The sequence below is a fragment of the Malaclemys terrapin genome, chromosome 2, assembly GCF_027887155.1.
Source record: "Malaclemys terrapin pileata isolate rMalTer1 chromosome 2, rMalTer1.hap1, whole genome shotgun sequence".
Taxonomy (NCBI): domain Eukaryota; kingdom Metazoa; phylum Chordata; order Testudines; family Emydidae; genus Malaclemys; species Malaclemys terrapin.
The window spans coordinates 24,488,816-24,514,449 of NC_071506.1; the positions used below are offsets into that span (position 1 = coordinate 24,488,816).

Genomic DNA, 25,634 nt, shown 5'->3' on the forward strand with positions numbered 1-25,634 from the left:
AATGCCATTTAGAATCAAGATGTTTCCTCACAGCTTGGATTTCTTGTTTAAAACAAACAGTTATATAACTTTCCCTCTCCCATCATATGCCATGTGTATCAGACTCAAGACACCACTATTTAATACAGTTACTAGGTTTTACTTTACAAGACTGCCAATTTTCTGATAATGCTTTTGTTTTGGTAAATATAGGTTTAGAAATAGAACTTCATTGTATAAAGTATGTAGAAAAAACAATTGGCATTTAGTGGACTCTGTTTCTGTCTTTAATGTGGAAGGTAATGTTTAATGGCTTTATATTTTGTTGCTGGGGGGGACTTCATTGGAGGACTTCAATTTTAAAGCAGCTGAGTAAATACTGCTTTTTTGTACAAGACTTTATTCTGCTACATCTGCAACCTGCTATGATGTACTCATGGATTACCATAATTGTATCATTCTTTATTGTTTTTAGTAAAATGGCAAAGAAATACTGTTTCCTCAATAGTTTGTAAACTTGATGTTGCTGTTTAAGGACTTGTAAGTGTAGGGTCATGGAAAAATGAAGCCATGTTTTCAGCATTCATGTTCATGTATAGTGTTTATTCATATCCTAGAAGCATATTTAAAACAATGTTAAACTGAGTATTTTGTTACAGAAAGTTAAAATGGGAGGTATGGTTCCTAACTGTGTCATTCGGGGAAGCTGGAAAGTGAATATATATTATTCTCTCTCAATCAGTCCACAGTTGGTAAATTAGAACAATTTATCATTATTTCTTGACCTGTAATTTTTGTCTATAACTGTGGGGGTTTATTTTTAAACAGCCATATCCAGTTTATAGAGGGCAATTCAAGCCATGAAAAGATTGCTCTATGGTTCTAATCCTCTAATAGATTCCTTTTATAATGAATCACCCATTTGATTTGGACCACTATACATCTCCACAATAAAAGGAACAAAATAAAGACTGATTTTTATTAAAATGTTAGGCTCTATTGATCTTAATAGTCTACCTTTCTCGTTACATAATAATAACCTTTTCCTGTCTGTAAATCCACTGGAATTTAAAATGTAACCACAATCTCACCACGATTCCTCAGAATTGAACAAATTCTTTGACGTACTGGAAAGGAATCCCCTGCCAATAATTAGAGACAGATTTACATTAAAATGAGTTAAAACAAAAAAAAAAATCCCAAATTTAAAGCTAATATTAAAGTTGACTTGTTAATTTTTATTTTCTTTTGATAGTGACTTGCCATAATTACTAAATCAAGCCATGAGTGAATTAAGGAATTATTTTCATACAGTGTTTGCTTTTTTCATTCTCACCCCAAGTCCTGCGAAGACTTAAGCATTTGAGTAACTTTATACACCTCTACCTCAATATAACGCTGTCCTCAGGAGCCAAAAAAATCTTACCGCGTTATAGGTGAAACTGCGTTATATTGAACTTGCTTTGATCCACCAGAGTGCGCAGCCCCGCACCCCCCTCCTCCCCCCCGGAACACTGCTTTACCGCATTATATCTGAATTCATGTTATATCGGGTCACATTATATTGATATAGAGGGGTACATGTGAATAGTCCAAATGAACTCACTGGTACTGTTCATGTGACTGATTCTTTGCGGGAATCCTACCTTTTAAAAGCACTTCAACTACAATACAGGAAGAATTGATCATGTTAACACATGGGATTTGGGAGTTTCTCTAATCAGATGCTTGCATTTTCTGCTAATGTTCTATGATGAGAAGATTTCAAGCAAACTAGTCTAGTTTACTGTTCCTATTGTTCTCAGTCCTACTGCTGATACTGTTCTCAGTATACCTTAGTTTATTTTTTTTAGCCAAGGCACAGGTGGGGAAGGCTGAGTAAGCATCAAGTTTGACACCTGGATGATCCTTAGCCCTTCTTCCTTCCAAGTAAGATACAGTAAATTGAGTTTAATGCAGTTTGTAGTTTACTCTGGATGGTGGATAGGGATTGGGTTCAGATAAAAAGAAAGTAATGATTTAAAATGAGGTCATGTCTACTTTGTGTGGACTTTACATTTCATGGCCCTCTTACTAGAGTGGAAGTTTGCTTTGATATCTATGGTCAAAACTATTCATCTGCCCACTGTTGTACAACACATTATGAACTGGCTTTCTGCCTGGCTGCAGCCCTCCATCCCCACAATGACTGGATTTCATTGGCAGTGAGCTTTTAAATGCTTTAGATACTTTTGAGATGAAAGGTAATTAATAATTTAAAATATACTTTATGGTGTGATGTTGCACACCCAATCTTCAACAAGCAAGATTTAAAAAAAAAAAAAAATCTGTAGAAGATTTACACTGGAAAAGTGTTCTTGATCTTCAGAGTTTAGAATTCTTTTAAAAGATTTTTTTTTTTAAAAGGTATGTTGTAAAACCACAAAATCAAGAAAACTCTCAAACTTGCCCATAAAAATTCCAGTATTTACGGGCAACAGGATGCAGATGAGATAGTGTTAATGATGGGATAGTTATAGCTAGGTACTACTGGAGAACTGATTCTTAACTATGATTTTCTGTGCTTTTGTGAATTAAAGCCAGAGCTCCAACATTGAATACAGTATGTGGTGTGAAAAGCATATAAAGTATAACAATTTGTATCCAGCAACCAAAGCAGAGAAAAGGACTACCAAATTAAAAACATGTTTAATTCCCAGAAATGTAGGGCTGGAAGGGACCTTGAGAAGTCATCAAGTCCAGCCCACTGTGCTGAGGCAGAACCAAATATACCTAGACCATCCCTTATCATTGTTTTGTCCAACCTGTTCTTAAGAGCCTCCAATGATGGGGATTCCATGACCTCCCTTGGAAGTCTATTCCAGAGATTGATTATCTTTAGAGTTAAAGATTTTCTTATTAGCTAACCTAAATCTCCATTGCTGCAGTTTAAGCCCATACATCTTGTCCTTCCTTCAGTGAACATGGAAAACAGTTGATCATTGTCCTGCTCACAACAGTCCTTAACATACTTGAAAAATGTTATCAGGTTCCCCCTCAGGCTCCTTTTCTCAAGGCTAACCATGCCCATTTCTTTTAACCTTTCCTGATAGGTCACATTTTCTAAACCTTTTATCATTTTTGTCGCTCTTCAATGGACTCTGGAATTTGTCCACTTCTTTCCTTAAAGTGTGGCACTCAGAATTGGCCACAGTATTCCAGTTGAGGCCTCACTAGTGCTAATGAGAGGGGGACAGTTACCTGCTGTGTCTTACATATGACACTCAAGTTAATATACCTAAGAATGATGTTAGCCTGTTTTGCAATTGCATCACAATTGTTGACTCATATTCAATTTGTGATCCACTATAACCCCTAGATCATTTTCAGCAGTACTACCATCCTACCAGTTATTCCACATTTCGTAGTTGCGCATTTGATTTTTCCTTCCATCCTAAGTAAAGTACTTTGCACTTGTCTTTATTGAATTTCATCTTGTTGGAAGGGCCGGCTCCAGGGTTTTTGCCGCCCCAAGCAGCAAAAAAAAAAAAAAAAAAAGTCATGATCTGCGGCACTTCGGCGGCAGCTCTACCGCTGCCACTTCAGTCTTCGGTGGCAATTCGGTGGCTGGTCCTTCGCTCCAAGAGGAAGTGAGGGACCCGCCGCCGAAGAGCCGGAGTTGCTGGGCTGGTGCCTGGAGCTGGCCCTGCTTGTTGATTTCAGACCAATTGTCCAATTTGTCAAGGTTGATTTGAATTCTAATTCTGTGATCCAAAGTGCTTACAACCCCTCCCTGCTTTTTAATACGCATACTCTCCAGTCCATTACTCAAGTCATTAATGAAAACATTGTTGGTTCCCCACTTGAAAAGTCCTCCCAGTTTGACAGTGAACCATTGACAACTACTCTTTGATTATGTTCTTTCAACCACTTTTGCACCCACTGTAGGAGCAAGAGAGAGCCTGGAGCACTGGGCCTGGTGTAAGATCTGAGGTCTGAACCAGAGGCTGTGAACCAAAGTTAGGCCATGTATTAAAGTAGATGTTTACAAGTTCACTGCCCAGTATATGACCTTGGCAAAAGTATTGCTAGCACTGCTAAAACACAGGCATTCCTAAGAAGCAACAGATATTGTATGAGAACACATTCCAAAATATTAGTTTAGGAAGATACTGACCTAATACTAAATAAGAGGATGTTTTGCACAAGACACCTGAGCATGATACAAAGGGAGGTAACAAGCAGATGTCATGAAACACATGAGGTGGTATGTAAGTTGTTTTTCTTAATCTATAAATTTTGGGGTTCTTTGCCTTAACCCTTTGTGCAGCCAAGGGGACAACAGAAATTCCTGCTGCTGACTGAACTGTTCCTTGCTATCAGGCACTCGTGTTAATGTACCTGTAACCATGGAACTGCGACACTAGTACTGTGCCTTGAAGGCAGTAAACCTGGCCGATTGCCTTCATCACCGAACCATGCCAGTGGTCTTTCTTTGTGAATAACATTGAGGTCTGTTGAATTAACAAGCTGCATTCTATGCTTGTGTTAATAACATTGGCATTCCAGAGAGAGAAACGCTGAGCAGCTGTAACAGCTCAAAGCAGCACCTGGACAGTGTTATCACAGCAACGACATTCCAGTTTTCAGCACTTAACAACATCCACCATATAATAATTTCATCTAAAACACATTTCTCTAGTTAGCTATGAGAATGTCATGTTGGACTATGTCAAAAGCCTTACTAAAATCAAGATATATCATGTATCAGAGGGGTAGCCGTGTTAGTCTGAATCTGTAAAAAGCAACAGAGGGTCCTGTGGCACCTTTAAGACTAACAGAAGTGTTGGGAGCATAAGCTTTTGTGGGTAAGAACCTCACTTCTTCAGATGCAAGAACCTCACTTCTTGCATCTGAAGAAGTGAGGTTCTTACCCACAAAAGCTTATGCTCCCAACACTTCTGTAAGATATATCATGTCTACTACTTTCCCCCAGCCACTAAACCAGTAACCCTGTCAAAGAAGGAAATAAGGTTGGTTTGGCATGATTTGTTCTTGACAAATCCATGCTGGCTATTCCTGATACTCTATTTTTAATCTTCTAAATGCTTACAAATTGATTGTTTAATAATTTGTTCAAGTATCTTTCCAGGTATCAAAGTTAGGCTGACTGATCTATAATTCCCCAGATCCTTTTTGTTCCCTTTTTAAAAGATAGGTACTATGTTTGCCCTTCTCCAGTCCTCCGGGACCTCACCCAACTACCATGAATTCTCAAAGATACCAATGTTGCTTCAGCTAGTTCCTTAAGTACCCAAGACTGAATTTCATCAGGCCACGCAGACTTGAATACATCTAATTAATGTTCTTTAACCTGTTCTTTCCCTATTTTGTCTTTAGTTCCTTCTCCTTGTTGTTAATAGTATAAGAGGGGTAGCCGTGTTAGTCTGAATCTGTAAAAAGCAACAGAGGGTCCTGTGGCACCTTTGAGACTAACCCTGTTAGTCTCAAAGGTGCCACAGGACCCTCTGTTGTTGTTAATAGTAATTGTGTTAATTTTTAGTGAAGTCTGAAGCAAAATAGGTGTTAAACACCTCAGCTTTCTTGATGTCATCAGTTATTAGCTCTCCTTCCCTGCTAAGTAGGAGACCTACACCAGTGGTTCTCAACCAGGGGTACGTGTATCCCTGGAGGTAGACAGAGATCTTCCAGGGGATACATCAGCTCATCTATATTTGCCTATTTTTACAACAAGTTACATAAAAAGCACTAGCAAAGTCAGTACAAACTAAAATTTCATACAGACAAAATGAGAAAGTAAGCAATTTTTCAGTAATAGTGTGCTGTGACACTTCTGTACTTTTATGTCTGATTTTGTAAGCAAGCAGGTTTTTATGTGAGGTGAAACTTGGGGTACGCAAGACATATCAGACTCCTGAAAGGGGTACAGTAGTCTGGAAAGATTGAGATCCACTGACCTACACTATCCTTTCTTTCTCTTGTTCCTAATGTATTTAAAGAACCTCTTCCTATTGCCTTATGTCTTATGCTACATGTAACTCATTTTGTGATTTAGCCTTTCTGAGAATGTCTCTACGTGCTTGTGCTATTATTTTTTACACCTCTTTAGCAATTTGTCCATGTTTCCACTTTTTGTGGGATTTCTTTTTAATTTTCAGATCATCAAAGAGCTCTTGATGGAGCCATATTGGCCTCTACCTACCTTTCCTTCTCATTGGGATAGTTTTCAGTTGTGCCTTTAATATTGTTTCCTTGAGAAACTCAGCTCTCTTGAACAGTTTTTTCCCTTAGATTTTCTTCAGTTCGGAGTTTAATGTCTGCTTTTTTAAAGTCCATTGTCCTTATTTTGCTGCTTTCACTCCTTCCTTTCCTTAGATTCACGAAATCTATCATGATCACTTTCACCCAAATTTCCTTCCACTTTCATATTCGCAACCAATTCCTCCCTGTTGGTGAGAATTAGATTTTTAAATCAGGTTTCTGAGAGCACTGTATACATGTAGGCCGATATTTTCCAAAATGGTACCTAAAATTAGATTTCTACAACAATATTTAGTAATATTTAATATTGAGTGAATTTATTTTCAAAATGCAGAGCACCCTGTAACTCTCATTAAAGTCACTGGGAACAGTTAAGTGCTTAAGCAGTTTGAAAAATATGTGACTTATTTAGATGCCTAAATATTAGTTTGGAGCCTAACTGTAGGTTCCTGCTTTTGAAAATTCTGGTCTTAAAAACATACTTTTCACATGGTTCAACATATTGACTTTAGATATTCACATATGCCAGTAAGTGCGTTGTCAGATTATTTTTTACATAACATATGTTCAGATTCTTTTAAGAATAGACATTTTGTTTCTGTGTTTTGCATGCTTGTTAGTAAATGTTTATAAGCCTGATTTTTCCAAGAAGCAGTATTGTTGTTCGATACTTCTCAATTTGTTATATGTCTAAATTTCTCTGTTTAATGCTAATCCTATCAAGAATGATATAAATCACTACTATAACAAGAGCCAAAGCAATCAGAGAGCATAATCTTAAAAGTTGCGCTGATACCATATTTGAATATGCATTTTAAGAGTTGAAATGGGTTTTACTTTCTTGTAGGAGAAATCTCAACTATTTTTCCAATGCTTATGCTGCTGCGGTTAGTGCTGTGGACCCAGATGCTGGAAATGGAGAACTCTGCATTAAGGTTCCTTCGGAGCTGTGGAAACACGTTGATGGTAAAGTGTAGAGACCATATTGATACTTAAATTAAGGTACTGCAGATTTGATAGCCAGGGCATTTTATATTGAAAGACATTAGATTTAAGTAAACATAAATAAAAATTAAATTCTATAGATTTAATTAGAATGACTCTTTCCCCTTCCCCACAAAAAACCCCCACCAACACCTTTTTGGAAAGAATAAACAGCCCGGATCCACAAAGGGACTTGGGTGTTCCCGCGCTCAGTGCCGCATGGAGTTGGACAACTTAACATGGGCTACAGGGGAGATGCATATCTGCTTGCAATTCAAAACCAGGAACTCCTCTACTGATATCAGATGGCTTAGGCTTTTTTTGTTTTTTTAAAGTGTAACAAACTAAGGAAAGGGGAAGTTGATAGTAGTGAATATAAATAAGAAGCTAGCAATTGTAAAAAAAAATTGGTAAGGGAAACAAAAGGACATAAGGAGAAATCTATGGCCATCAGGGATAAGGACAACAAAAAGGAGTTTTTAAAATATATTAGGAACAAAAAGAATCCTGACAGTGCTATTGGTCCACTACTAGATGGAAATGGTAGAATTATCAATAATAATGTGGAAAAGGCAGAACTGTTCAATAAATATTTTTCTTCTGTATATGCGGATAAAACATGATACAGTCTCATCCTATGGTGATGGTAACACTCTTTCCATTCCACCCTCATCTCTAGAGAATGTTAAACAGAAGCTATTAAAGTTAGACATTTTTAAATCAGCAGGTCCATGTGTTTTAAAAGAGCTAGCCGAGGAGCTCACTGGACTGTTAATGTTGGTTTTCAATATGTCTTGGAGCACTGGGGAAGTTCCAGAAGACTGGAAGAAATCTAATTTTGTACCAATTTAAAAAAGGGAAAAGGGGCTGACCCAGGTAATCATAGGTCTGTCAGCCTGACATCCATCCCAGGCAAGATAATGGAGCAGCTGAAACAGGACTCGATTAATAAAGAATTAAAGGAGGGTAATGTGATTAATAAAGAATTAAAGGAGGGTAATGTAATTAATGCAAATGTACATGGGTTTCCGTAAAATAGATCCTGTCAACCTAACTTGATATTTTATTCATGAGAAGAGCCATAAGAATTAGTAAGAGATTAAAAAACATGCCTTCTAGTGATAGATTGAAAGTGTTCGATCTATTTAGCTTAACAAAGAGAAGGTTAAGGGATGACTTGATTAGGGTCTGTAAGTATCTACCTGGGGAACAAATATTTAATAATGGGGTCTTCAGTCTAGCAGAAAAAGGTCTAACATGATCCAATGGCTGGAAGTTGAAGCTAGACAAATTGAAACTGGAAATAAGGCATACGTTTTTAACAGCGAGGGTAATTAACCATTGGAACAATTTACCCAGGATTGCAGTGGATTCTTCATCACTGACAATTTTTAAATCCAGATGGGATGTTTTTCTAAAAGATCTGCTCTAGGAATTATTTTGGGGAAGTTCTATGGCCCATATTATACAGGAGGTCTGATTAGATGATCACAATGATGTCTTCTGGCCTTGGAATCTATGAATTTAGGTGCCTAAGCTGTTTTTTTCTGAGAATGCGTTAAGCACCTGCCTTGCTTAATGCAAAATGGGAGGAAGAGGAGGAAGAGATGGTGGTGATGCCCACCTTTATAACTTTTAGTCCAGTGGTTAGAAACTCACCTGGGATGTGGAAGACCCAGGTTGAATTCTTCCCTCTGCCTGAGGTGGTAGAGGATTTGAACAAGGGTCTCCCATACATCTCAGGAGATTGCTCTAACCACTGAGCTGTGAGATGTTCTGTTAAAGCTGTTCTTCTTTGGATAAATAATCACAGGAGCAGGGGGACTAGTACCTGGGTCTCCCACCTCCCAGGTGGATGCCCTAAACACCAGGCATTAGAATCATATTCTCTCTCTTTCTACCTCTTATTCAATGACTCTGATTATTTATCCAAAATGGAACAGCTTCAACAGGAGCAATTGAGGGAGCAGTACTTATTCTTGGGTTTAGGCACCCAAGTACTTTTGTGGATATGGACCACACATCACTCACAAGAGCTTTTAAAAATAGCCCTTTTGCCTTAAATGCACAGGCTTTTGGGGTAATGCTTTACCTGTCAATGTCAGTCTTCCGAAGCTATCCATTTTCACAAGGATAATCCGAAAGGGCGTTCTGACTCATGGCTTCGAGGTTTCCTTGTGATAGTTAAGAAAATGGTTCAGTTACCCCTCTCTAGTGAGTTCTATTTTTTAAGTCTATTGGTGAAAGCCAAATATCTTGCATGTTAAAAATTTTTTTGTAAACTAAATCAAGGTATATGGGAGCCAATTAGGCATATTTTTGTAAGGATATGTGTATTTTCATATCTTCATCTATTTTTAAAGTTACATTTCTCTTTTGACTGTCACATTGTGGGAGGTTTTATTTTATTTTTGTGGGTGGGTGGTCTGATACATATTGTGAAGGAGAAATATAGATTTATGTGTAGACTGGAATAACTGCTGGAACAGTATAACAGTTATTTTATATTTTCTGGGATGTATTTACATCAATCTTTCCTAGATTAAGCTTCTGCAATGATGGTGTCCTTTCATAGTTGACACTTACTGTATTTACTAGCTCCAAAGCCCTGGTAAAGATGTTTTAGTATTGGGGCGTTGGAAGGTGAAAAGGAACCACAAGTGAAGGTTTTTGCTTAATATAAAATTTTTAATATAGAAAATAGTTTGATAGCTTGATGGTACATTACAATATTTAAGCTTTAAATGGCCCAATTGTGTGAGTTGCTGAATGTTCTCCACTCCCCCTGAAGTTAATGAGAGTTGAGGGCACACAGTACCTTGCAAGATTGAGCCCTGTGAATGTTTCCTGTAAAATAAATGTTATATGAATTGCTTTCATACACACACTAAACACATGGTTGCTTTCTTACTGCTGTAGAGTTAAAAGTCCTAAAAGTGCACATAAATTTTTCTCTGGACCAGCCAAAGGGAGGCCTTCATTTTGTGGTGCCTAATGTAGAAGGTAGCATGGCAGAGAGAGGGGCCCATGTCTTTTCTTGTGGATATCAAAATTCTACAAGGTAAGAATCTTAATCCTCAAATGTTATATTGCATAACGTATCTTGAGTATCTTACAGAATCTCAGCATATTGGAAATACTCGTAGTAATAATTCCATGGTTTTCTAATTTAGTTTCTTGTGGAAAATGTCAGTTATTTAATCTCAAACTTCTGTTTGGAGTGAATTCAACACAGTCTGGCACAAAATGAACCACTGGAGATTTCTAAAGTCTGCATGGCATAATTTAATGGGAAACAGTAGCAAAGAAGCTTCCACTGCTGGCAGATTTGTGTGAAGTTGGTGCATAGTGAGAGATATAGAGTGGGGTTGCCTGCATGCCAAGTACCAAAGTATTTAGGAATATATATAGCCTGGAATTGGAGAGGAAAAACTTGTCATAAAAAAGAAAAGTATGTAGTGTTTTCTTATTCTTTTCTTTTTTAACATCCTAATCTTTTTCCTAGGTTTTGGTTTCCTTGTGTTGATTCATACTCTGAACTGTGCACATGGAAACTAGAATATACAGTAGATGCTGCAATGGTGGCTGTTTCAAATGGAGATTTGGTGGAAACAATATATACCCATGATATGAGAAAGAAGACCTTTCATTACTTGCTGACTATTCCAACTGCGGCTTCTAACATCTCTCTGGCCATAGGACCCTTTGAAATCCTTGTTGATCCATACATGCATGAGGTAATAATCTTCAGAGGACTCTCCTTTTTAGAGAACTGGTAACTTTATTTCATTTTAGTGCCTATAGCTAGATCCAGCAAGTATCAGTCCAAGAAAGATATATGATTAACATAGTCTCTGCTAGTACAATTATGGGATGATACTGATCTAGTGTTACCTTTATAAATCCTGGTAATGTTTTGTATCTCTGAAATAAAACTCTAGGTAGAAGTCAGGGAACTAGATTAGTTGGGATTGGTAAAAGGATACCTTTTCCAATAGATTTAAATACAAGCCAGTGCTCATAGTGACTACAAGTTGTTACCACATAGTTCAGTGGCTTATGTAAATAAACTGGTAGCAAGAGTCTCTTTCATGGTGGCCTGTTGTGTTGTCCATGTCCACAAAATGAGCCATTATGATTTATACTCTTGTCTATATTCTCAGAGAGACTGAAGATGAACTAGGCAGGCAAATTAAACTACCTTTTCACCCCAGGAAGTGGCCCATCTATGTCCCTCTTGGTTGGAGTTCAAGCATGGTGGGGGTATTGATGGCAAACCTACACTACTGATGTCTATGCTATATTTGATCTGTGGAAAAATTGAAGACTTTAATCTCCAGTACTGACAGTCTGGTATCTTTCACAGGAATAAATTAACTTTTCAAAAAATCTGGTGGGAAATATAATATCTATTATAAAAATTAGTGGAAGTGATCTGAAAAATCCAGTGAAAAAGAAACAGAAATGGCATTTCTGCAGTGTTTTAATGGTTTGACGGCTACTAATGACATTGATCCAAAGACTCTCATGGCTGATGTTACTTCACAGAAATCAGTGGTGTTAGACCTGTCATAATTCTTAAAAATTAGGTCCATTGTTACCAATTGCACGGTAACCTTTGGGGAAATAACAGTAACAAAAAGGTACTTACTAGGATGAGGATATGATGTGGTTGAAACTAAATAACAATAGTGACATTTGATTCACTTGCTGCTGTCCAATATAAAATAATGCATTATAGCGTAAAGGAAGATAGTGTTCAACAAGGTCACTGATGGATTTAAAAAAAAAGTTATGCCTTTGAATGGTAGACATCCTTTGTAATGCTTCCCAATCTCCTGGTCCAAAATAGTCTCTGTATGTTGACCTGTAATGCACACTGGTGAATGGGCTAACTTTAAAAGTTTAGTACTGCATACCTGTGTACCTTGACTCGTTATACAATACCTTTCAAATAAATTATTTTTCTGTTGCAGCTCTCACAATTAAGATTGGCATCACTGTGTCCTTTCCTTCCATGATACCTGTTACCACAGCTGTACAAATGTTGGTTTCTGTTACATTGCAGTGGCCTCTTACATAGGGACAACACTGTTTTTCTTTTGACTTTTTTTTCTTTGTTTTAAATGTTATGTAATGTTAAAATTTGATATTTATATATTTAAATATTGTTAAGTTTCCTGTTAAATTAATTTTTTTTTTTTTTAGGTGACTCATTTTTGTTTACCACAGCTTCTCCCATTGCTCAAACACACCACGTCATACCTTCATGAGGTCTTTGAATTCTATGAGGAGATTCTTACCTGTCGCTACCCTTACTCCTGTTTCAAGACTGTTTTTGTAGATGAAGCATATGTTGAAGTAGCTGCTTATGCTTCTATGAGTATTTTTAGGTTAGTATTTATGGCACTCATATGTCTAAAAATTTGTGCTGAGAGAGAACCCTAGACTGCATCCCTTTTCTGGTGATGAGAAGATTAGGGCCAAAAATTTCTAAGTTGGGTGCCTAAAGTTAGGCACTTAAATAAGGGCTTGATTTGCAAAGGTGTGGAATGTCCACAACTCATGTTGGCTTCATAGCCTGACTTAAGGCACCCAAGTTTTAAAATATTGGCCTTTGGCCATACTGCTATCTTTTAACATAAGTTTCTAGTTTCCTACTTTTTACAAAGACATTTATATTTAAAATAGCAAAACAAAACCCAGCATTTGCAAGGCTGCATTTTGCTTTCTGTAATCAGAATTGCTGTCACATAAAACATTTAAGGTTGTGTTAAATAAAGTGCAGCTGTCTTACTAAAGTTTATGACAATTTGTTACATTTCTTCAGCTGGAAAAAGATGCCATGTATCCATAGAGTTTCACCAGATAAAACATAAAAAGCAAACTAGCATTAGTTCTGCATTTGGGACAGAAGCATTTTATGCATGTGAAAACAGCTGGAGATCTTTAGGTTATTTAAAGAGTCTGTCTTTAGGTTATTTAGAAGAAAAATAGAAATTAAGTTCTGCATGGCAAAACAGTGAAAGATTCCCAGATGATAGTATCACATCTCGTATTTTGTTTTGATTGTGTTTCCTTCTCTTGTAGATTGTGCTTATGTTCTTTTTTTGTTTTGATCTAGCACAAATCTTTTACACAGTGCAATGATTATAGATGAGACTCCACTGACAAGGAGATACTTAGCTCAAGCTCTGGCTCAGCAATTTTTTGGCTGTTTTATATCCAGAATGTCCTGGTGAGTACCATAAAACAGTACTATATACAAAATGGTAATAGGATATTTTGGAAGTATAATTTGCATGTTGCATTTTACCCTAACGGTAGGCGAAACAGTATCCTTAGAAGAAATAATACAAATCGTTAGGATCATCAGTGAATAAGAATTCAAGAGAAATTGTTTGGTTTCCCACTGAAAGAGAAATTAAAGAAAAAACATTGTTCCCACCAGCTACTAATTACTGAAATTATATAACCTAATGTATGCAGTCGTTGTCAAATAAGGTAGGGCAAAGTGAGTAAAAGAACTAAATCTTAGATCAGAATCTGACATTAGAGGTTGATTATAATAGTCCATAAAAAAATTTTAAGGGTTCTATGGAAAAAATGATGAATGAAGGGTCCTAACTAGACTTTTGAGACCTGTAGCTGTTGGACCCATGCAAGCTGATCAGGGCTGTGAGTTCTGATTCTGGAATAGGTTAATCTGTTGAGGAGAAAAAGTATCTCACAGGGGTATGGAAGACAGTGGTTCTGGGCATTTAGATATGCACAAAGAAGATTAATCTCATGTTATAGGCAGAGCTATTAGTGCTGCCTTTAGTTAAAGTTACCCAACGCTTTCCATTAAGATTTTTTTTTTTATAAAGTTGAATATCATTTTGCCAAATCTTAACTATTTGGGCTGAAATTTTCCATGTCGGCTCTCTGCCTCAGGTTGAATTTGAAAGTTTTAAGAAAAATAGCTTAGTTAAAATATTTTTTTCCCCCATGCTAAAAAAATTCTTACAGCTGTTTTGTTGAGAAGCTGGAGTGCCTCTATGCTCTGGAGCAAAGACTTGAAATTTGGCAGAGGGATTGCCTTTGTTTGGAGGATGTGCCTTTTGCTGTTCCCGTGAAAATGTGCCCAAATTTGGCTAAGTTATAAACCTTTGAAAAATTACACTATGCACATATTCTTAGAGTTTGGCAGGTACATTTTCTGAAGATTCCACCTACATTAGAGCTGCAGGGGCTGATCATGACTTTCCCAGTGATTGTTGCTCCCGGCTACTGCAGGCTGCTGTGGTACGTGGCACTAGAACTGATGGCACGGAGACTCTCTTTTGTGCTCTCAATATTGCCATCTGCTGCCACCCAGGCAGTGTGGAGGAGGAAGCAGCCTGACTGGATTTCAGAAGGAATAACAGGGTACTTGTGGAGTGGGAGAACTAGTAGATTATGACAAGGAGCCTGGTGAGGGTGGATACTGGGCCTGGGAGCTGGCAGGGGGAGGGAGAAGTCTGGGAGCAAAGAGAATGGGATTGACTGGGCAAGTTTACTAGGATGGGGGAGTGCCTCACCTTCATAACTGTACAACTCTAGCCATCAAAAATCTCTTGCAGTTTCTTTCTATTCTTACCCACCTGTCCATCAGCCTGTTAACATTCATGTAAAGTCCTGTCTACTCTAGATTTCAGCCATCAGTGGCCTGCCACTGGTTTAGTGGCACCAGTTGAAACTCCTATGTAGACTAGGCAAAGCTACTCTGAACTATTTGTCCTGATGTATCTTAGCTGTGCTGAAGACTCGACTGGTCACTAATAGCTGTAATTGGGGCAAATTCCTGGTATAGACAAGGCCTTAGTGCACCTTACAAGGGCCCCTTTTGTGCTCTTTCTCCCACTCACATCTTTGCAGCCTTCTGTGCCACTCTTGTGCTTGGAACTGATGGTATTGTTCACCAAACAGCTTCTGTCTGTAGATTCATATCCCTCCTCAGAATGCACTTCTCAAAGTCATCTACCCAAGCATGAGATGGTTGGGGTGGCAAAACTAAAGATATTCTCTAGGAATTATTTTAAGGAAGTACTGTGTGGTCTGTATTATACAGGAGAACAGACTAGATGATCATGATGTCCCTTCTGGCTTTGGAATCTGTGAATCAATGAATATCACATAAATCGGTTCACAGCTCATCAGGCTCCTATTGACTTAGACTTGAGAAGTTATATAACCTGCTGAAATGTGTGCTTTAGTGAAGCATGAGCTGCCCTTGGCTAGTTCAAAATACCCTGCAAGTCAAGGAGACAGAGTTCATAGTTGTTTCTTATTGCAGGTCAGATGAGTGGGTGCTGAAGGGAATCTCTGGCTATATTTATGGCCTTTGGATGAAAAAAACCTTTGGTGTCAATGAATATCGCCACTGGATTAAGAAGGTAATGAGACAAAAGGAGTTTGTTCTTGTAAAGCATGCATACATTTTAATATCAAGATAAGGTAAGGTAGAAACCAAATAATACAGTTTTGAATTACAATTTAAAGGGACACTGTCAGGTTAAATCATACTTCTGACAGAACACTTTTATCTCCTGTTGTTGCAAGTGAAATACCTAATGGAAGAAATCTAGAAGCAAAATATTTTTCTTAATCTGTTTACTTTGTGCACAGTCATTGTCGTTGCTTCCCCTTTATAGACAGTTTCCTCTGCTTTGGGTCTTTTGCCCAGTAACAAGGAAGAAAAGAAGAATGTGATTTTTAAACCTCAGATATTGATATTGTAACTCAGATACAGGTATATTACTTGAATCTGCTTCATCATTCTGTGGTGTCAGAGCTACCACTGGATCTCTCCTTGAACTATGGCGGTGATCCAATAGGGACTCTGGTAACTTATCATAGAGTCAGGGCTGGCTCCGGCTTTTTTGCCGCCCCAAGCGGTGAAGCGGAAAAATAAATAAAGCCGCGATCGGTGGCACTTCGGCAGCCGCTCTACTGCGCCGCTTCATTCTTCAGTGGCAATTCGGCAGTGGGTCCTTTGCTCTGAGAGGGACTGAGGGACCCGCCGCTGAATTGCTGCCGAAGACCCGGATGTGCCGTCCCTTTCCATTGGCCGCCCCAAGCACCTGCTTCCTTTGTTGGTGCCTGGAGCCGGCCCTGCATATAGCATCATTTTGCAAAATATTTGTCTGTTATTCTTTTAAGGCTAGATTCATAAAGGAACTTAGGCATGGCAGTGCTGACTGTTACCATGCTTAACTTCAGGTTCTTAGAAAATCACTGGGATCCACAAAGCCTGAATTAGGCATTCAAGCTTCCTGTACAATGAATGGAGAGGGATAGGCACCTAAGAATGGGATTCACAAAAGTCACACACTATGCAGCTCCCCGCCTAAGCTAGCCAATGGAAGATGCCAAGGAGAGGGGTGTGTCTTAAGACTTCCCCTCCCTCCCCCCTTTTGGGAGTTTGGCACCTAAATCCAGCCTGGAGGGAGGCGCCTCCATCTGTGCAAACCCTCTTGACATTAGGCGTCTACACCATTTTTGCAAGAAGCAGCATAGGGAGGAGGAGGAGGAAGGAGGATCTTCCTTTTAACTTGTAGCCCAGTGGCTAGGTACTAACCTGGGATATGGGAGACCCCAGGTTCAAGTACCTGATTGGGAGAAAGGCTTTGAACAGGGATCTGCCACCTCTCAGGTGAGTGCCCTAACCACTGGGCTAGGGGATATTCTGATGTGGGGCTCCCAGAGTTTCTCCTGTTGAAGCTGTTCCACTGTGCGTAGATAAATAAAAAAGTCATTGGAGCAGCGGGATTGGATCCTAGGTTTCCCACCTCTTAAGTGAGTGCTCTAACCAGGCTATAGAATCATTTTCCTTCTCTCTCTCTTTCGCGCCCAATGACTTTTTCATTAAGATCCCTGATCCGGTAGGAGAGCTGTGAACCTGCTTGCTGGATCAAACTCTGCAGGCAAGTGAAGCAGAGGAACACCTATCTTCCCACGCTTCATTTATCACAGTGCGGTGTCTGGACACTGAGACTGCAGCTGAAGAGCACAGAGGCAGAAACAGAAGCACTTAAGGAGCTTTTACTACAAAAACTTAGGTGTTGAGTGAGTTTGGGAACTGACAGGGTTCAGTGGTAGCTGAGTGGTGGGTTTGTGAATCCCAGTGGGGCCTAGTTCTGGGATTCAGGTGCCTAAAGTAGCAATTAGGTGCCTAAATCCTTTTGTGAATGTAGCTCTTAGGCTGTAAAATTAAGTTAATAAAATGTCTTTGGTTTTGTGTTATAGCCTGTGTTTTGCAAAATACTTGTGTTTTAGACCAAAGCGTCTAAAATAATATACCACCAACTTCTAAAAGTGTACTTCATAATAAAAATGCCATTGACTTGCTATCCTGTGGGCTGCCTCCATAATCCCAGAGGGATCCAGGTTGATAGCTTTGACTTCACATCCTGGGGCAGCACAAAAATGTAGAAGTTGGCCAGTGTGAATCCAGGGTGCTAAGATGAATCAAGGCGGACATTAGGATTTGTTATGGACTAAATATTCTGACCATGTTTCCTCAAAACTGCCTTAGCATCTTTACAGGTAGAAATATTAGACTTTGGTTATGCAGTAAGTTCTGCACAGGGTTCTGCCTAGATAGAGCTCATGGTGAGACTGGCCTTAGTAGTTAAATTTTTGGAGAGAAGGAATCACTTCTCACATAACTCATTTACCCATGTTTAACTCTCTCTTTCGCAGCTCCTTCTCAATACTCATTACTGTTTCATGTTGAATAATCATGTTTGCAAAAAGCTCTGAAGTTGTAAAGCAAAATATATGTGCCTAATAATAGTACACAAGTTCAACCAAGAGTTTTTGAAATGGTTATGAACCCTTGGACTTTAGGGGATAAGCCAACCTCTAATTAATGGGGGCTAGAAAGAAAATTTCCCTGAAGATGTTAATTCTAGTTTTCTTGTATCTCTTTCTGAAGTAGCTGGTACTATGTACTTTCAGAGACAGGATGCAAGACTAGATGGACTGGTCCAGTATGGCAATTCCTATGTTCCTTGTGCTAGTAGTAATCACAGGTGATAGATTATTCTTAGTGGAAACGCAAAACAATCTGCCTTGGAAACAAAATCACCTCTCACTCCCAGATATTGGTGAAGTCCCTTGCTTTTACTCATCAGGGGATCAGAGGAAGTTTATGCTCTAGCAAAGTGAAAAAGCAAAGTTCCTCTGATATGTTATCAACTGAATATTAAACTTTAGCTCTGTTATTCAGTTCTACTGCTTTATTTCTGTTTGCCTGGATGATGAACATCTGTTCTTCATTGTAATCCTGTAAATATTGCTAGCTCTCTGGTGCTAAAATATTGATTATGATTTTTTTTCTTAAACAAATTAGTAAAATTACTTCAAATACATTTCACTTGTTGTTCAGGTCTGATCTCTGAGGTTAAGAAATGATCACTTTATAGAACACTGGAAAGCCCACTAATTAGCCTCTTCTGCTTAACAATATATACATTTTTATATATTGTACTTTTTAGGAGCTAGACCAAATAGTGGTATATGAACTGAAGACTGGCGGAGTTTTACTGCATCCAATATTTGGAGGAGGAAAAGAGAAAGACAAGTATGTTTGTTTAAACTATAAGTCATTGTAGGGTGTGTTTTTATGAGGCCATTAATATTTACTTTGGGTATGTTGTGAGGCACAAGGCCAAAGGCTGGAGGACTTCAGCTGCCTAAGGCATGTATTAATGGTCTCATAAAGTACATCATGGATGTAGTTTATCACTATTGTTTTATGAATCTCTAATTTTAAAACTTAAAGACAGTTATTTTTATTGAATGTTTTTAATTCTGCTGTAAAAACCAGTTTTCATTACAGGGACAGGAGAGGGAAAGGGAGTTAAAAACTTAATTCCTGTTACTTTTACAATGATTTTTAATAATTTTTAGATTTTTAAACAGCATTAATGGTGAATTTGGTGGTTGGATTTGTTTTTCTTTGCTCTCTTGTTTCTGATACCACTTCTTGTTACATTCACTCTTTTGATGTTGAGCTTTTTGTCCTGTTAATTAGAAAAATGAAACTTAAAAGTAGACCAACTGTTAAGAGCCATTGAGAAAAGTAGATGAGCTGGGCCGGGCCATCTGCAGGAATGCTTTTCTGCTTTTGAGTATATGCACATCCAGATTTTAGTTTGGTTTAAAATCAGAACTCATAGCCTCAGAATACCCATTTAATAATTGTACACTGATTTAAAAAAAAAAAAAAAACAGAGAAGGAAAGGACTTTCAGAATGAGAACTGGAATGTAACTAACAACCAATTTCCCACCTAGGTGAATCCTCAACCACACAAGGCTGTATGGTTGTTGACCATTACAGAATCAGCTTTCATGTGCATTCCAGGCCATTACTCCACTTTGCCTGCCTGCTCATGTTGGATTTTGCTTTAATTCAGTGCCCTGCTCTTTCACAAATAGCAAATCAGGCAAAGTAATGAGATGGCCTTGCTGCGCATGCCTCTGGAAAACAAGGCATAGCTGGTACATCAAATTTTAGGCCTCCTGGCCTGGTTGATACCTTGTTAAACTAAATTGGGTGTGCTGAGTTAGGACTTGATTTAGTGTTGGGGTTTTTTGTTTTGTTTTGTTTTGTTTTTGGCTTTTTGTTAGCAGCTAAAAGTATAACAGCAACATATTCTCCACTTCAGAGAAACTGACTTTATATGAGTTGTGTTGGGGAAAGCCACAGAAAAATAGATCAAGTTTTTTAAAAGCCAACAAACTAGAGCTACTACAAAAATGCAAGTAGATTCATATGGTCTCACATTTCTTGGGGTAGGGGATATAAGAAGAAATTCCAAAAAGGAGTGAGTGAGTGTGTGTGTGTGTGTGTGTGTGTGTGTGTGTGTGTGACACACACACACTGTACATTTATTAGGGGAGCTGGTCAGACTTTAAGTCTGACCGGCTGGTTTCCATCCCAGGTCCTCAAAGGATATGGACCCCTGTTACTTATTAAAAATGAATGTGACTTGGTATCAATTGTACACATTATTAAATTTTTTAAACTAAAATCATGACAACATATCATCAAAGGTAAGCTGTTTTATATTAAACTAAAAATAAAATGTTATAAGTATCCAATCAGATAAGTTAAGATCAATATTGGATTGAAGTTAAATCATCAAATTAGTACAAAAAACAGTCAATTGCTATACTTTCTGTAAAAGAGACTAAGAAGGTGGTTGTCTGCATGTTTATAGATCCCAATTAAAGATTTTTACCAAAGTCAATCAAATCAATAATTTAAAGTTTGTTAAATAACTTGTTTTTAGTATTAAGCTACCTACAGTCCTAACCAAAACCTTGGAGCCAATTATAAAACTTTCTTCTCAAACTTCAGTTTTTTATGTCCTAGCTAACCTTTTTTCTCTCCTTCTCTCTCCTCAACAGAGATTATAATACTAACTTTAGCAGAGCAACCTTGATAAACAGAAGTTTAACAAACGTTTATTTACCAGAAATTATAGATGACAAAATCAAGTCTCTCAATACTTTCAGGTTCAAAACACAGTTTAATAACTGTCTTTATGAGACAATATTTAGGGCTGTTTAAACTATGAGCACTTTTTCTCTCTTGGTACCTTCTCTGGGTGCTGCTAAATCCATAGGGTGTCCCTGCCTGCATAAATGGGAGTCTCTCCAATACTAATTTAAGACACACAGTCTGTGTGCATTTGAAGGAGATGAGGATTCCTGGCTCCCCACTCCACAAGTTCTTTCAGTATAGTTCCTTATTCACTACTTGTGAGAAGGGCAGAGGGTTGGAGCACAGAACATTTCACAGCTAACTTAGGGGCTTACCAAATCTATTCTGCCTGGTTGATATAACGGAGTCTTCTACCTCGTTGTAGGCCTAGGAAATCGGTGAATGAACTTCTTGAGGGCAGTTTCCTTGACGCTTTCCAGGAGATCTGCTTGAGGACTGTAGAGCTATTGTCTGCTCTCTTTCAGAGCTGCCCATCAACTGCCTAGGAATTCCTGCTTTTAAACCTTTATTCCACCCATGACATGACTGATGGAGGAAGGTCCGGCCAGGCACACTGCAGCTCTCTAACACCTTATCACTGGCATGTGGTTTATACACCCTGTCGCAGGACGCTCTCACACACATGCATGCACGCAGCCACGCTTTCGCTTTCCCATCTTAAAAATAAAGCAAATAAAAAGGCTGGGGTGTCTTCCTGTTAAATTCAAGGCAAAAAATAGGGACAGGAAAATAAGTTACTTAAGATAACAGGAAGTTTGGGAATTCTTCAGTCCTCACAGTATTCTGTGCTTTTGTAAAGTAGGAGCTGAAACAGCAAACAAGACGCCAGATGATATTCTGCTGGCCCAGCACTACTTGTTAGTGGGCCTCCTTCAGGTGCAGGGAGAGACTGGTCAGAGGCTGCAGTGGCCTGACTTTCCCCAAGGTGAACAGCCTAGGAGATTCTGGAAGGTGAATTTTTCCTCCGATGGATGTTGACCCAAAAGGCGAGGCTTCTAAACCTAGTCCTTGATTCTTAAGGTTTATGAATTTTGCTCACTCTGCCTTGCAGCTCCTCCTCCTCTGCCTCACAAGTCCGGAAAAAACAGGTGCAAGGGCCTGCCTTGAAGCCATGCAAGTTTGAATTAGGTCATTGCTGGCGAGCATTAACTTGGGAAAGTTTAAAGCAGCAATTTTAAAATATTCTGTGTTTTTCATATCACAGAGTTTGTTGGTCTATGACCAAAAAATAAAATAATAATAATAAAAAATCCAGATATACGACCACTTTTGAGGAAGTTGGCCCGATCTCATCTGGGTCGAATGTCTTAAGACATGTCACCAGTTTATGGAAAATTCAATATAAAACACCTATAAAAATAACTAAAGGGAAAAACTCTAGCACAACAAAACCAGTCACTGAACATTAATTCATCAGCCAAACAAAAATAAATTCAGACTTATAAAATTTATCATCTCCAGTTTCTTCTCTGCTAATGGAAAACAGGCAAATGTTCTTATTTTTCTCATGAATAAGGCAATTACAGTAACTTTTCTATTTTTGAACTGGACTATAGATCAGGCAACTTTTAAAAATAAGTTATTTTAAATCTTATCAAGAAGAAGTCCATTTAAAATATAATGTCTGTATGCCATACAAGCTATTCTCCTCACAGGGAGAAGCTTCAGATCATGTGCATTATGATTTTAAACCCAACAGACACTGTGAAATTCAGAATTAGTTATGAGAACTTTTAACTCTGTTTCTTGCTTGTAGATACTATCATACGGCCTTTCCTTATCTGATCATATAGTGAGGCAAAATATTTTATTTTCCAAATATTTAATTTGCAAGTATGATTTAATTCAGATTTTTGTTTAAATCCCTCCTCATCTTCAAGGGTAGTGTCAGTGAGGGTGATTAATTAATAAAATGTTCTAACCAAAAAGTACACTGAAAATTTTAGGTCTGTCTCAGAGCAACTTAAAAGCAAGTGAATTTGAAAATATGGTGATTACTGACCACCACTGTTTTGGGACATATGATATACCTTGTATAGGAGATGCCAGTGTGCCTAAGTACTGAAGTTGTTTTTAGGTTTTGCTATGCTTTGATTAGTAAACTTTTATTTGTTTTTAAGTAGTTTAAAAGGATTACATTATTATTTTTTAATTTATTTGTACTATCCCAGCGCTGAGGAGCTCTAGTCATGGACCAGGACCCTGTTGTGTTTGGTGCTGCCCAAAAAGTCTTTTAGTCAATCTTTTTTTCATTTTATTAAAGTATAATAAAATTATATTCTCTTGAAGCATATTGAAACTTCCTCCATGAAAGCATTTTTTAAATTGGATCTTGTGCATTTGAACAAACATCAACTTTTCAACCTAAAAATAAATGCAAAACAGTGGACTTAAAAATGGAAGAGACCTTTTATACTAATTTCTGTTGACCAATTAAATTACGTTGTTAATACAGTATGTAGCTTGTTCAGGTTCATTTTAGCTATTTTTGACTGTAAAATCTACCTGAAACAGTGTATAGGATAAGGGAGGGTTTGCTGCATTGTGTAATTCAAGACTAGTGAAATTTTCTTTAGATGTTATGCTTTAAACAAAAACCCTTTTTCTAGCCATTTTACTATCAACAGCCTTGCTGCAGAGATTGGCTTTCAAATGAAACTGAAATAAAATAAGTAATATCCATAGAAGGTCAACTAAGTTGTTCTCATTTGTAGAACAATCAATTGTATGCTTTCCAAATAAATGTTTGTTTAAATATATAGTAATTGCAATCAAATTGCTTTTAAATGAAGGGGGACCCCTCCCCCCCCCAAAAAGCTATGAGCAGTTCTCAGTAGTCTGATGACATATACCCTTTCCGCACTGATTTTTATAGATTAAATTCTTACTAGACAACTTCATATTTGTAATATTACTATATAACTGTAGAAGAAACTGTAGTTTCTTCTAATTTATTCTCTATACTTCTCTATGTAATATACATGCACCTATCTCTACATTATAAAAATTGTAGACTTTTTCATGAATAAATCCATGATGCATTGTTGTCTTAAATAAGTAGAAACAATATGAATGTATACTGCAATCATCTTGTTACCAGTAACTGTTGTGGGCTTTTTGCCATAATATTCAGAACAGAAAACACATTAAATTATTTTGATTTAATTTTTCAGCCCTGCATCACATCTACATTTTTCTATAAAACACCCTCACACGCTCTCCTGGGAATATTACACTATGTTCCAGTGTAAAGCCCATCTTGTTATGAGATTGATAGAAAACAGGATCAGTATGGAGTTCATGCTACAAGTAGGTGTTTAAATTCTTTTATGACGTATATACAACTTTTTATCTTTAAGTACAATTATGTTCCGTAAGTTACTTTTTAAAAATCATCTTGGGGTTTCATGTTTGCTTGGGTATCAATAACTTTGAGATAAACTGTGCTCATAGTACAGGTAAACTGGATTATAATGCACAGGTTGGTTATTTCCTTCTCAGACATGGCTAGTAATAAAGGTTCTGAACCCAAATTAGCTCCTCAGTGACATCTTCGCAATTTCATTGCCTCCAGTAGAGTTACTGTTTGAAACTTAGTAAACAAAATTTTTTTGCACTATAAAGAGAACCAGCAGGATTCTGGCCTGTGTTGGGCTCCTAGCATTATCATAACTAAATAATAATTAAAATACGGCTTCTTTGAAAAGTTAAATACTTGTGAGATTTCAGTTTCTTTTTCTATTTTATGATTTCGTAAGAAAAAATGTGACACTTAATAAAGGGAGACCCAGAACTCTGAAAGCAGTATTACTCTGTAAAGATGTAATGTTTTTAATTGGTATAATGATAAAATATAGGCTAAAACATGCAATGCTAATGGTTTTTGTTTAAACTTGAATCACAACAGCCTATACTATGTTCCTTCACACAGTATCCAGATGGTAACTTGTCCTTTGTAGTCTATGTAAAAGAAAACTGAACCCCGATATGCACTTTAAATACAACAGTTTACTGTCCTGAGGAATAAATTGAGTGACTTTTTTTTATTCTTTTATAGCAAAGTATAATAGAGTTTTTAATAGACTTTGACTCGTAACACAGTAATGTAGTACATGAGTAGGGCCCTACCAAATTCACGGCCATGAAAAATGCTGCGCGGACTGTGAAATCTGATCTCCCGCCCATGAAATCTGGTCTTTTGTGTTCTTTTACCCTATGCTACACAGATTTCAAGGGGAAGACCAGCATTTCTCAAATTGGAGGTCCTGACCCAAAAGGGAGTTGCAGGGGGGGTTGCAAGGTTATTTTAAAGGGGTCACAGTATTGCCACCCTTACTTCTGCGCTGCCTTCAGAGCTGGGTGGCCAGAGAGCGGCGGCAATTGGCCTGGCACCCAGCTCCGCCAGCAGCAGTGTAGAAGTAAGGGTGGCAATACCATACCATGCCACCCTTACTTCTGTGTGGTTGCCTTCAAAGCTGGGTGGCCGGAGAGTGGCGGCTGCTTACTGAGGGCCCAGCTCTGCAGGCAGCAGCACAGAAATAAGGGTGGTAATATCATACCACACGATCTTTACTTCTGCACTGCTGCTGGCGGTGGCTCTGTCTTCAGAGCTGGGCTCCCGGCCAGCAGCTGCCGCTTTCCAGCTGCCCAGCTCTGAAGACAGAGCCACTGCCAGCAGCAGCGCAGAAGTAAAGGTAGCAGTACTGCAACACCCCCTACAATGTCTTTGTAACCCCCCTAAAACTCCTTTTTGGGTCACGACCGTAGAATTACAACTCCGTGAAATTTCAGATTTAAATAGCTGAAATCATGAAATTTATGATTTTAAATTCCTATGACGGTGAAATTGACCAAAATGGACCAAGAATTTGG

The 25,634-nt window shown here is 38.0% G+C and overlaps 1 protein-coding gene across 3 annotated transcripts in view; it reads left to right on the top strand.

Annotated features, from left to right (window-relative positions):
• The window catches only part of TAF2 (TATA-box binding protein associated factor 2), a 94,926-nt gene that overhangs the window by 13,174 nt on the left and 56,118 nt on the right, over nt 1–25,634 (top strand). For 2 of the 3 annotated variants that reach the window (XM_054018696.1, XM_054018697.1), the window contains exons 4-11: nt 7,088–7,206; nt 10,144–10,285; nt 10,730–10,961; nt 12,433–12,617; nt 13,349–13,462; nt 15,542–15,641; nt 18,747–18,832; nt 23,936–24,071. In XM_054018696.1, the coding sequence (XP_053874671.1) occupies nt 7,088–7,206; nt 10,144–10,285; nt 10,730–10,961; nt 12,433–12,617; nt 13,349–13,462; nt 15,542–15,641; nt 18,747–18,832; nt 23,936–24,071 (1,114 nt within the window). Of the gene's footprint in view, nt 1–7,087; nt 7,243–10,143; nt 10,286–10,729; nt 10,962–12,432; nt 12,618–13,348; nt 13,463–15,541; nt 15,642–18,746; nt 18,833–23,935; nt 24,072–25,634 lie in introns of those variants that run through there. The other variant, XM_054018698.1, reaches the window with a different exon arrangement.